Genomic DNA, 13184 nt, shown 5'->3' on the forward strand with positions numbered 1-13184 from the left:
TAATATCTTTTGTCTTGATTTGAAGTATTAGAACATAGGATCATTCTACTGGGTTATGTTGAATTTATTTGGCAAATCCAGTTATCTTATCTCCAACAGCCTGTGTTTGTGACTGCTTCTATATTGGTGATTTTAAAGACTAGTTAAGAGCATGGATTGCAATTACATCTTTACACTTAGTAGCTGTGTGACTTTGGGCAAATTACTACATTGCACTACACCTTCTTTTCAAGATTAAAGACTAAATGATATCATAAAGTACATAGCCCAGAGCCAGGCTGATGTTGAATATTCTTGTTATTTTTCTTGTCATCGTTGTAATTATGAGGTCCTTGGCCATAAAATAGAACAAAGGTGACTAGCCTTAGTCCAAATTGAAAAGCATCAGAACTTTTCCTTTTCCATGTGAAGTAACTGGCCATGGAAGAAAAAGGCAAATAACCCATCTTAATTCTGGGCCAGCAGGAAGGCATCTTTGTCTGTCCTGTCTAAGAAAATCTCTCATAGGTAGCTTCAGATTTTGCAATGAGAGAATTGCGTTAGTGAATCTGAAAAGTTCACTACTGTAGCTACAATGTTAAATAGCAGTGCCTGACAGTCACCAAAATGCATACTGCGGTCTTAAGGAACTGACCTATTATTCACATTGTTTAATACCTATTCTGTCTCTATACAAATGCCAGTGTTCCTTTAATAAATTACAATGTATTGTAATAATAATACCTGTGGCTTCTATTTATTGAGTGCTGACGACCTGACAGCTCAGGTTCTTGTGGATTATCTCATTTAATCCTAGCGGCTGCTCCGTGAGGCCATTACCATCATCCCTATTTCATAAAGGAGGAAACTAAAATTTAGAGAAGTTCAGCGTTACCGAAAAGAATTTCAATGTTGGTCTCTCTGACTCCAGAATCTGAGCTTGTAGCTTTGCTCTTAGCTTTACTGTTTTGGTTTTGTAATTACTGCATAGCCTCATTCATTCCTTCAGCCTGAGAATCTACTTTGTTGAGAATCTACTTTGTGCCAGGTCCTGTTCTAAGTGCTTGGGTTGTAGCATGCAGACAAAGCCCCTGCCTTCCCGCAGCTTATTTTCTATTAAATATAATAGAATATTAAGTTACCTTTAGATGTTTTACTCCTAGAATAAGCATTTCGTGTGAGGCTGTGACTTATTCTTGAGCTTTAGGAATATAACTGAAATTTTGTGTAAGGCTGAGTATACCTCCTAACCTTATGAGAGGATTATTTCTACAAAAATATTGGAAGCTAGGGCATGTTCCATTTTATGCATCAGGCTGTTTATTTTAGCACTGGCTTTTTAACCCTGGCAGGCTTCTCAGATTGGAGACATTCTTACTAATTACTTTAAGTAGCTTTTAGAAGTTTTATTATTGTTGATGATAAAGCTACTTTTTGGTACCTTGGTTTCTTTGACTTCCTTAAATGTTCTATAGGTGTGTAGAGCAGCATAAAAACTTTCTTTCTTTGGAACATGCCAAAAATAGATCAGACAAACCTAGAGCAAGAGCCTTAATTACTTCATAGAATAAATTTTCAAATTCAAATATAGTTGAAAAATAAATGATGAATCAGGGAAGTCTAATTATGAGGAACAAGGTACTAATACCTTTTTTTCTGTGATACTGAGAATATTAAATCCATCCTTAAGAATGAATTATTATAAGAAGAAGATGATATCATAAAGTATTTGTGTTAATGTCACATTTAATCCATGTGGAAGCTGAAAATAATGTTAAATATCCTTAGCTAGAGACTATGTTATATTTTTTACCTAGGGAATTATCAGTAAATACTATGACGTATGTTGCCTTGTAAAAAACTAGTTGCCTTATTTTTGCATTGGAAATACAAATGAATCTTTTTGGTCCCATAAAATGCAAATGGGTTGTGTATATTCCTTTTTTTGTTTTTTAAGTCCTTTGTCAAAGAAGGAGACTCATTGGCAAACCAGCTAGCCATTCACTTTGGATTTTGACCTAGCTTCTCCATGGAACCCTAATGACAGACTCTCTGATAACCAGTGCAAACTCCATGAATATCTCTCATTTCTCTAGAAGGAGGTGTGGATTTGCAAGGCTACCAGCTGGATATGCAAATACTACCTGACGGGCCAAAGAGTGATGTGGACTTTTCAGAGATTCTTAATGCAATACAAGAAAGTAAGTTTCACTCAAATTTTAAATTCTCCATGAGAGAAGAAATTATTATAATACTTGGGAGGGGTAATAAACTAGAAACCTTAGATGCCAAACTTAAAAAAAAATATTAATAAAATGATGTCTTGAAAGAGATACTGTGCAAAATGATTTTGAGACTAGTACCAATAGTGAAAATGAGATTTAATTTGTGAAATTAAATCACATAATAGTGGAGTTTTTGAAAAAGCTATAGCAAGATTATCCATTCTATATATTGTTCTATATATCCATTTCATGTTATAATATTTAGTAAACCTCAGAGTATCATAAATTTTTAGATTTCTTGATTAATCATAATTTTTTAAAAAAACCCTTTAAGAAACCAAAATACAATTCCTCAGCTCAAATTGAAGTAATAAGAGGGAAATATTGGTGCAGCAAGGTGAATCAGGAACTTCTCCAAAATGACTGTCTAGAGTCATTAATGATGGGCTGCATGCCAGAAGTGGGCCCTCATTTTCTAAGCATTTTGAATAATCAAGGTTTGCCCTTCTTAGAGTATTTTATTTCTGTTTTATAGCTTTCACTCAGAATTTTACCAGAATCAACATATTTACTCAAATTAAATATTTAGCATCGAGGATGGGTGATGTGGTGTCACATACTAAGTCATTACTGTTGATGTTTCAAGGTCAGAGCTCTAATTCTATATGATGAAGCTCTTCTTTTAATATCGAATAATTTATCTTGTGTTGGATTTGAGGGATTTTGATGTGAAGAACATTGCATAAACAACCATTGCATTTCTTTTTCCTACTTCTAGTTTTGGGACATTGCATTTTCTTGCTAATTTTCTTATGAATAATTTATACTGTCCTCTTGACCTTATGAGATCATTACTACTTCCACCTTACACATGGAACAACTGAGCTTAGGAGAAATTAAGTGACAAGGCAACATGATATTAATGGAAACTAGACTGCAATGATGGCTGTTTGTTCATTCATTTAATTCCTTCATGAATATGCTCAGAACATGATTTAAACACATTGAGGTGAAGGATCCTGAAACTGAAGATGAGGCTTCTTTTAAGGAAATGTTTTACCAAAAAATATAAGGGGACCAGCTATTTATTCTGGTTGAAGAATCCCTTCATGTTGCATTAATGAATAAAAGAGAAAAAAAATTTTACAGGAGAATAAAAATCAAATTACTAGACATTGGAGAGAAAATAAGTTTTCATGGAAAGTTGTAAAATTATTTAACTATTTCACTTGATTTGAAAGATGAAAGATTGTACAGTGCTCAAAGGGTTTAAAGGTTTTTTTCAATAAATGATAAAAGTTGGCTTCCATGCAAGGGCTAGAGATGAACTTAAATTTAAGGAGGGGCACTAAAATAAACTTACATGAAAATTTAATTACTAAAGATTAGTAAGGCACTATTTTTTTTTTACCAGATCTTAGTAAAGATGTGTTTGTTTGTATATGATGTTAACTGTTCTGTAGTTTAGAATGGCGACCTCTCTATGAACAGGTAGAGGAGTATAAATTTATGAGTACTTAATAGAAGAAAAAAGAAATGTTACTTGACTTTAAAATGCAAATCCAGCTTTTTATAAGTTTATGCATTTTCTACTGCTTTGGAACTCATTTATTTTCTTGTTGAAACAAATTTTGTGCTAACTAGATTTGAGAAGCTGCCCACACAGGCTGGGTCGTTTCTGGAAGGAAAGATTTTGGGCCATTCAGTCTCTACCTAGGTTCCAAATATGATTCACATATTTAGCCAGTTCATGGAGATCTCCAAGCATAAAAATACGTAGCTTGGTACTGTAAGGGACTGCACTTTAGATTATCATTTCTAGAAAGCTTTGAGAGATCAACATTAAGGGTGTAAAGAATATGGAATTCTGAACATCAGTATAATTCCTCTCCTTTTTGTTGAGATTAACAGGATGATGGAAAATTTTCACTGTTTTCTTCAAATTTTGTGACTATATATTGTATGTATATATATATATATATATATATATATATATGTTTATATAATGTGTGTATGTGTGTATACATACATATATACACATACACATATATATGAGACCTTCAAGCTAGAAGTGCATATGTACATGCTTACATGTGTGTATTTGTGTGTGTTTCAGACATTTCTTGAGGGTCTGCAGTAGGCCTGTCATGATGGTGTTTTCCCAAACTACCTCTTTTCACACTTAACTCTGTGTAATAATAGATAAGATTCTCTCCATTTTAAATGTGAAAAAACTGAATATAGCTCCCCAAGGATATATGGTTAATATGTTATAGAGGCAATACTTAATTGTATGTTAGTCCTTGTTCTGCTAAATACTAAATGAAATAAAAAAGACCAGGAAAATTGAACTACTATAGGTTTTTAAAATTGTATTATATTTTCACATCTTGATGCAAGAATTTTGCCACCATGCTTCTCCATTGTAAAATACATTGACATTATTTTATCTTATAGTGTGCATACCCTAAGTATAGCCTCATCTATTCTAAAGATGTCTCAGAGTGGATGGCCATACTCAGGTGGTTTTTCATATTCTCCATATTAGATGTACAGCTTATAAAAAAGAAAAGAATTATTTTAGCCATCCATCCATCCATCCATCTCACCTGTCATGTGCCAGGTACTGTGCTAGGTGTAATACCTTAAGGTAGTGGTGAATGTTTTGGTACAAAGTGTAATTCAGGAAAATAAAAATATTTTCAGATCACATCTTGTTTGGTTGTTCAAAATGAAAACAGCTTGATTGCTTTCTAGGAAAAGGCATTTACATGTGAAAGTATAACATAAATGTGTGTGTGTGTGCATGCGTGTGTGTGTGTGTGTGTGTGTGTGTGTGTGTTTCTTTTCCTTGATGTTACTTGTCCCTTCCTCTCTGTTCTCACCCTTCACTCTCCATTCCAAGAAGGCAGCGAGGTCCCTTGAACTCCTTTGTTTCAGCAGGGTTTTATGTTACCTAACGTTCCTGCCTTTTGTATTCTGAAAGCCTGAGTTTCCAGGACTGATGCTTGGATGAAATAAGAAACCGTGAGAGAGATACCCTATAGAGGGAGCCAGGCTTCTGGCAGGGTGAATGAAAAGGGAGGAAATGGCTGTGTTGCATGCCTGGGAGACTGCACCAGAGCCACCTGAACTGTCAGTTGCACAGAGAGTTCCTGGCCTGAGAAAGGAACTTGGGAGTCTCTGGGAAGGAGGCAGTCCTATCTTCCTGTTTCTTTATTTCCAGTGTCTTGAACAGAGCATGGAGTGTGATAGGTGCTTACTAATGTTTTTTAGTGACAGAGCGAATGTGTGAATTCCACTGGAGACTTGAAAAGCTGGCAGCTCAGTAGTAACCAATGTGTCTTGGACACTTGACTGGTCTTTCTAAATGTTCTGCTCTTTACGAAACTCCTAGGACCTTTGCACAATTCTGGATACGTGAGGCAGGAGAGTGGGAGGTCAGCAATAACTGAAATTAAATTGTCCACCAAGACAGTGGAATGGGAACTTGGAGATAGATTTGGTTTGATGCAATGATAACATTACAATGAAATTCTTTTATATATATATCTACATATATGTATATATATATTGCATTTTAGGTTTTGGGGTACATGTGAAGAACATGCAGAATTGTTGCATAGGTACATACAAGGCAATGTGGTTTGCAGCCTCCATCCCTGTCACCTATATCTGGCATTTCTCCCCACGTTATCCCTCCCCACCACTGTCCCTCCCCTAGTCCTCCCCAACAGACCTCAGTGAGCGATGCTACCTTCCCTGTTTCCATGTGTTCTCATTGTTCAACACCTGCCTGTAAGTGAGAACATGCGGTGTTTGATTTTCTGTTCTTGTGTCAGTTTGCCGAGAATGATGGTTTCCAGGTTAATCCATGTCCCTACAAGGACATGAACTCATCGTTCTTTATGGCCACATAATATTCCATGATGTGTATGTGCCACATTTTCCTTGTCCAGTCTATCATCGATGGGCATTTGGGTTGGTTCCAGGTCTTTGATATTGTAAACAGTGCTGCAGTGAACATTCAGGTGCATGTGTCCTTATAATAGAATGATTTATAATCCTTTTGATATACACCCAGTAATGGGATTGCTGGGTCAAATGGAATTTCTATTTCTAAGTCCTCGGGGAATCGCCACATTGTCTTCCACAATGGTTGAGCTAATTTACACTCCCACCAACAGTGTAAAAGTGTTCCTATTTCTCCACATCCTCTCCAGCATCTGTTGTCTCCAGATTTTTTAATGATCACCATTCTAACTGGCGTGAGATGGTATCTCAGCGTAGTTTTGATTTGCATTTCTCTAATGACCAGTGATGATGAGCATTTTTTCATGTTTGTTGACCTCATATATGTCTTCTTTTGAAAAGTGTCTGTTCATATCCTTTTCCCACTTTTGAATGGGTTTGTTTGTTTTTTTTCTTGTAAATCTGTTTTAGTTCTTTATAGATTCTGGATATAAGTCCTTTATCAGATGGGTAGATTGCAAAAAAATTTTCCCATTCTGTTGGTTGCCAGTTCACTCCAATGAGTGTTTCTTTTGCTGTGCAGAAGCTCTGGAGTTTAATTAGATCCCATTTGTCTATTTTGGCTTTTGTTTCCAATGCTTTTGGTGTTTTAGTCATGAAGTCCTTGCCTATGCCTGTGTCCTGAATGGTTTTGCCTAGGTTTTCTTCTAAGGTTTTTATGGTGTTAGTTCTTATGTTTAAGTCTTCAATCTATCTGCAGTTAATTTTAGTGTAAGGTGTCAGGAAGGGGTCCAGTTTCTGCTTTCTGCACATGGCTAGCCAGTTTTCCCAACACCATTTATTAAGCAGGGAATCCTTTCCCTATTGCTTGTTTTTGTCACATTTGTCAAAGATCAAATGGCAGTAGATGTGTGGCGTTGCCTCCAAGGCCTCTTTTCTGTTCCATTGGTCTATATCTCTGTTTTGGTACCAGTACCATGCTGTTTTGATCACTGTAGCCTTCCAGTATAGTTTGAAGTCAGGTAGTGTGATGCCTCCAGCTTTGTTCTTTTTGTTTAGAATTGACTTGGCTATGTGGGCTCTCTTTTGGTTCCCTATGAAGTTTAAGGTGATTTTTTCCAGTTCTGTGAAGAAGATCATTGGTAGCTTGATGGGAAGAGCATTGAATCAATAAATTACTTTGGGCAGTGTGGCTATTTTCATGATACTGATTCTTCCTAACCATGAGCATGGAATATTTCTCCATCTGTTTGTGTCCTCTCTCATTTCGTTGAGCAGTGGTTTGTAGTTCTCCTTGAAGAGGTCCTTTACATCCTTTGTTAGTTGTATCCTAGCTATTTTATTCTCTTTGTGGCAATTGTGAATGGGATTTCGTTCTTGATTTGGCTCTCTTTAAGTCTGTTATTGGTGTATAGGAATGCTTGTGATTTTTGCACATTAATTTTGTATCCTGAAACTTTGCCAAAGTTGCTTATCAGTTTCAGGAGATTTTGGGCTGAGACAATAGGGTCTTCTAAATATACAATCATGTTGTCTGCAAATAGAGACAATTTGACTTCCGCCTTTCCTAGCTGAATACCCTTTATTTCTTTTTCTTGCTGATTGCTCTGGCCAGAACTTCCAATTCTATATTGAATAGGAGTGCTGAGAGAGGGCATCTTTTTCTAGTGCTAGATTTCAAAGGGAATGCTTCCAGTTTTTGCCCATTTAGTATGATATTGCTGTGGGTTTGTCATAAATAGCTTTTATTATTTTGAGATACATTCCATTGATACCTAGTTTCCTGAGAGTTTTTAGCATAAAGGGCTGTTGAATTTTGTCGAAGGCCTTCCCTGCAACTGTGGAGATAATCATGTCATTTTTGTCTTTGGTTCTGTTTATGCGGTGAATTATGTTTATAGACTTGCGTATGTTGAACCAGCCTTGCATTCCCCGGATGAAGCCTACTTGATCATGAAGGATAAGCTTTTTGATGTACTGTTGCAATCAGTTTGCCAGTATTTTATTGAAGATTTTTGCGTCTCTGTTCATCATGGATATTGGCCTGAAGTTTTCTTTTCATGTTGAGTCTCTGCCAGGTTTTGGTATCAGAATGATGTTCATCTCATAAAATGATTTGGGGAGGATTCTCTCTTTTTGGATTGTTTGGAATAGTTTCAGAAGGAGTGGTACCGGCTCCTCTTTGTATGTATGGTATAATTCATCTGTGAACCAATCTGGACCTGGGAGTTTTTTGGTTGGCAAGCTATTGATTGCTGCCTCAACTTCAGCCCTTGTTATTGGTCATTCAGTGTTTCGACTTCTTCCTGGTTTAGGCTTGGGAGGCTATAAATGTCCAGGAATTTATCCATTTCTTCCAGGTTTATTGGTTTATGTGCATAGAGTTGTTTGTAGTAATCTCTGATAGTAGTCTATTTCTGTGGAATCTGTGGTGATATCCCCTTTATCATTTTTTATTGCATCTATTTGATTCTTCTCTTTTCTTTTTTATTAATCTGCTAATGGTCTACCTATTTTGTTAATCTTTTCAAAAAACCATCTCCTGGATTTATTGATTTTTGAAGCATGTTTTGTGTCTCTATCTCCTTGAGTTCTGCTCTGATCTAAGTTATTTCTGGTCTTCTGCTAACTTTTGAGTTTTTTTGACCTTGCTCCTCTAGCTCTTTCAATTTTGACAATAGGGTGTCAATTTTAGATCTTTTCTTGCTTCTCAAGTGGGCATTTATTGCTATAAATTTTCCTCTAGACACTGCTTTAAATGTGTCCCAGAGATTCTTGTACGTTGTATCTTCATTCTTGTTTGTTTTAAAGAACATCTTTATTTCTGCCTTCATTTCATTGTTTATCCAGTCAACACTGAAGAGCCAGTTGTTCATTTTCCATGAAGTTGTGTAGTTCTATGTTACTATCTGAATTCTGAGTTCTAATTTGATTGCACTGTGGTCTGAGAGACTGTTTTTTATGATTTCCATTCTTTTGCATTTGCTGAGGAGTGATTTACTTCCAATTATGTGGTCAGTTTTAGAGTAGGTGTGATGTGGTGCTGAGAAGAATGTATATTCTGTGGATTTGGGGTAGAAAGCTCTGTAAATGTCTATTAGGTTTGCTTGGTCCAGGTCTGAGTTCAAGTCCTGGATATCCTTGTTAATTTTCTGTCTCGTTGATCTGTCTAATATTGACAGTGGAGTGTTAAAGTCTCCCACTATTATTGTGTGGGAGTCTAAGTCTCTTCGTAGGTCATTAAGAGCTTGCTTTATGTATCCGGATGCTCCTATATTGGGTGCGTATATATTTAGGATCGTTACCTCTTCTTGTTGCTTTGATCCTTTTACTATTATATCCCTTCTTTGTCTCTTTTGATCTTTGTTGGTTTAAAGTCTATTTTATCAGAGACTAGGATTGCAACTCCTGCTTTTGTTTGCTCTCCATTTGCTTGGTAGATCTCCCTCCATCCCTTTATTTTGAGCCTATGTGTATCCTTGCATGTGAGATGGGTTTCCTGGATATAGCACATCAGTAGGTTTTGACTTTTTATCGAATTTGCTGGTCTGTGGCATTTAGGCCATTTACATTTATGGTTAATATTGTTATGTGTGAATTTGATCCTGCCATTTTGATGCTAGCTGGTTGTTTTGCCCATTCATTGATGCAGTTTCTTCATTGTGTTGGTGCTCTTTAACACTTGGTATGTTTTTGGAGTGGCTGGTACTGGCTGTTCCTTTCTATGTTTAGTGCTTCTTTCAGGAGCTCTTGTAAAGCAGGCCTGGTGGTGATAAAATCTCTGAGCAATTGCTTGTTCATAAAGGATTTTATTTCTCCTTTGTTTATGAAGCTTAGTTTGGCTGGATATGAAATTCTAGGTTGAAAGTTCTTTTCTTTAAGGATTTCGAATGTTGGCCCCGACTCTCTTCTGACTTGTAGGGTTTCTGCTGAGAGATCCTCTGTGAGTCTGATGGACTTCCCTTTGTGGGTAACCCGACCTTTCTCTCTGGCTGCCATTAGCATTTTGTCCTTCATTTCAACCCTGGTGAATCTGATGATTATGTGCCTTGGGGTTGCTCTTCTTAAGGAATATCTTTGTGGTGTTCTCTGTATTTCCTGGACTTGAATATCGGCCTGCCTTGCTAGGTTCAGGAAGTTATCCTGGATAATATCCTGAAGAGTATTTTCCAGCTTGGATTCATTCTCTCTGTCACATTCAGGTATACCTATCAAATGAGATTAGGTCTTTTCACATAATCCCATATTTCTTGGAGGCTTTGTTCATTCCTTTTTACTCTTTTTTTTTCCTCTAATTTTGCCTTCTCATTTTATTTCATTGAGTTGATCTTCAGTCTCTGATACCCTTTCTTCTGCTTGGTCAATTCGGCTGTTGAAACTTCTGTATGCTTCCTGAAGTTTTCATGTTGTGTTTGTCAGCTCCATCAATTCATTTATATTCCTCTCTATACTGTTTATTCTCATTAGCATTTCATCAAACCTTTTTTCAATGTACTTAGTTTTCTTGCATTGGGTTAGAACATGATCTTTTAGCTCAGAGAAGTTTGTTATTACCCACCTTCTGAAGCCTGTTTCTGTCAATTCATTAGACTCATTCTCCATCCAGCCTTGTTTCCTTGCTGGTGAGGAGTTGTGATCCCTTGGAGGAGGAGAGGCATTCTGGTTTTGGGTGTTTTCATCCTTTTTATACTGGTTTATTCCCATCTTTGTGGATTTATCTACCTGTGGTCTTTGTGGTTGGTGACTTTCAGATGGGGTCTCTGAGTGGACATCCTTTTTGTTGTTGTTGAAGTTATTTCTTTCTGTTTCTTAGTTTTCCTTCTAATAGTCAGGCCCCTCTGTTTTAGGACTGCTGGAGGTCCACTCCAAACTCTCCTTGCCTGGGGATCACCTGCAGCAACTGCAGAATAGTAAGGGTTGAGGCCAGTTTCTTCTTCTGTTATCTTTGTCCCAGAAGGATACCCGCCAGATGTCAGCCAGAGCTCTCCTTTATGAGGTGTCTATTTGGTTACATGGGAGTTGGGGAGCTGCTTCAGGAGACAGTCTGTCCCTTATAGGAACTCAAGTGCTGAGCTGTGAGCTCCGTTGTTCCATTCAGAGCTGCTGGCAGGTACGTTTAAGTCTGCTGCAGCAGAACTCATAACTGCCTTCTTTTTCCCCAGGTGCTCTGTGCCAGGAAGGTGGGGCTTCATTTGTGTGAGTTTTTGTGCAGAGACCTGCTGCGCTGGCTTAAACAGCCATGCTGGAGACTCATGACACTTTTCTGTCCAGGAGTCTCCTGATCTGTGAGCAGTAAAAATTCATTTGGAAGTGCAGTGATCACTCACCCTCTGTGTTTTCGCTGGAACTGCAATCCAGGGCTGTTCCTATTGGCCATCTCGGATCAGTCCTCACAATGCAATTCTTACTCTTGAGTTCATCCAGTAAGATTCAAACCTTCCATCCATAGTTTAAAAAGTGGAGTGCCTACTCAAATCTTGTATGCAGTAGCATTCATTGAAATAAAAAACAAAAAAACCCTGCTTTTTTAATCACCAAAGTTTTAAAATCTGAACATTATAAGAGGAAAGCATTTAAAAATATTTTCCTCTGAAATTATATTGAGAATTATGTCTTAAAGCTCTGCAGTCCATGAATCAGGTGTATGTATGTGCATATGCATATAAGCATATATTATATTAGCTAGCTACTGTGAAGCATGTCATTCAACAGTTTTACTGAACCTTTTCATTCTTGCTTTAAATTATTTTCCATTTCCAGCCCTTTTTAGAGACCATTAGTCTTCCTACCACTTGTTGCCCACCCTCTTGTTTTGTTCCTAGTTTTTCCTTTCTTGATTCCCAGCATATCTGGAAATAGACTGTAGGGACACTCTTGAGTGGCATCTATACCCTGAAACACATGATTGTCTTGTATTCCATCAGATTCTAATGAAGAAAAGGGGCACAAGATAGTGTTTGCAATGAGACCTGAGGAGTTAAAAGGATTATGGGATCATTGTTATCCTGTGGTCTGACCTTTTGTATTTACATGTGTGTCTTCATAATCATATAGTTGTTCCTACGTTAGGGATGATGTATGATTTCATGGCTGAGGAGACTGAGTCATTTCTCAGTGACACCAAGTGAGTCACTTTGAATTCAATTCTTTAGCCCTGATTTCCAACGTTATTTTTAACCTGCACGGTCATGCCATTTCAGAGGAGCAGATGGTAGGTTATGGGGGTATGAGGTTGGGAATGGTGGCATATTTTGAGCAGATAATCTTGTCTGACAATTTTGTGGCTGATGTTTTACCTACGCTATTTTATTTAGTCTTAAACTCTCTTTGCCCTAATTTCCACATCTGTAAAAGGAAAATAGTAATAGTACATCTACGTAAGGCCCTTAACATAGTGCCTGGTACACAGTCAGAGTTGTATAAGTGTTGGCTACCACCTTTGTCTTTATTCCTCAATCATTCATCCTGTCTGGAAAATCACATTTCCACATTTAGAAGATAAAGAAATTGAAGCTTGAATAAGTTAAATATCCCAATCTAATAGCTAGTAAGTGGAAGGGCTGTTATTTGAACTCAGGTCTGTCTGAATACAAAGCTCATGCTCTTTCCAAAGAAGGTAGTTAGTAGACTTTGAGGATATTTTATACAGAGCATGAATGACCTCATTTTATGTTGTGGAAAGGTAGCCAAGGCTAATGAACGAGCAAAGGTTGAATTAGGAACACAGTTCTTCTCTCAATATCATTCCCAGGACTGTAAGAGGTGCCGTCATCATTATCTGCCTTGTTATAGAAGTAACCAAGGTGTCTGCCTTTTCTTTCCAATGAAGTAGTAGTAAGAGATGCTCTTCTTAGCAAATACCCTAAGTCAGTAACAAGTTAATGATCTTGACCCCATTGCAGTGTGCTGGGGGTATATACAATACCATCGTCTGTGCTGTTTATAAGCATTGCCATTATTGAGCCAGGCAACGGCAATGACATCTTTTTTTTTATTTTAATTTTTAAT

At 37.2% G+C, this 13184-nt stretch overlaps 1 protein-coding gene across 5 annotated transcripts in view; it reads left to right on the forward strand.

The window, feature by feature from the left end:
• ANO4 (anoctamin 4) overlaps nucleotides 1–13184 on the forward strand; it is a 324230-nt gene that overhangs the window by 125969 nt on the left and 185077 nt on the right. For 3 of the 5 annotated variants that reach the window (XM_017516529.2, XM_037734202.1, XM_037734207.1), the window contains one exon: nucleotides 2076–2180. The exons of the other annotated variants lie outside the window; for them this stretch is intronic. In XM_017516529.2, coding sequence (XP_017372018.1) covers nucleotides 2076–2180 — 105 coding nt within the window. The remainder of the gene's footprint in view (nucleotides 1–2075; nucleotides 2181–13184) is intronic. 5 annotated transcript variants of the gene reach the window in all.

Source organism: Cebus imitator, unplaced genomic scaffold (genome assembly GCF_001604975.1).
Source record: "Cebus imitator isolate Cc_AM_T3 unplaced genomic scaffold, Cebus_imitator-1.0 Scaffold18, whole genome shotgun sequence".
NCBI lineage: Eukaryota > Metazoa > Chordata > Mammalia > Primates > Cebidae > Cebus > Cebus imitator.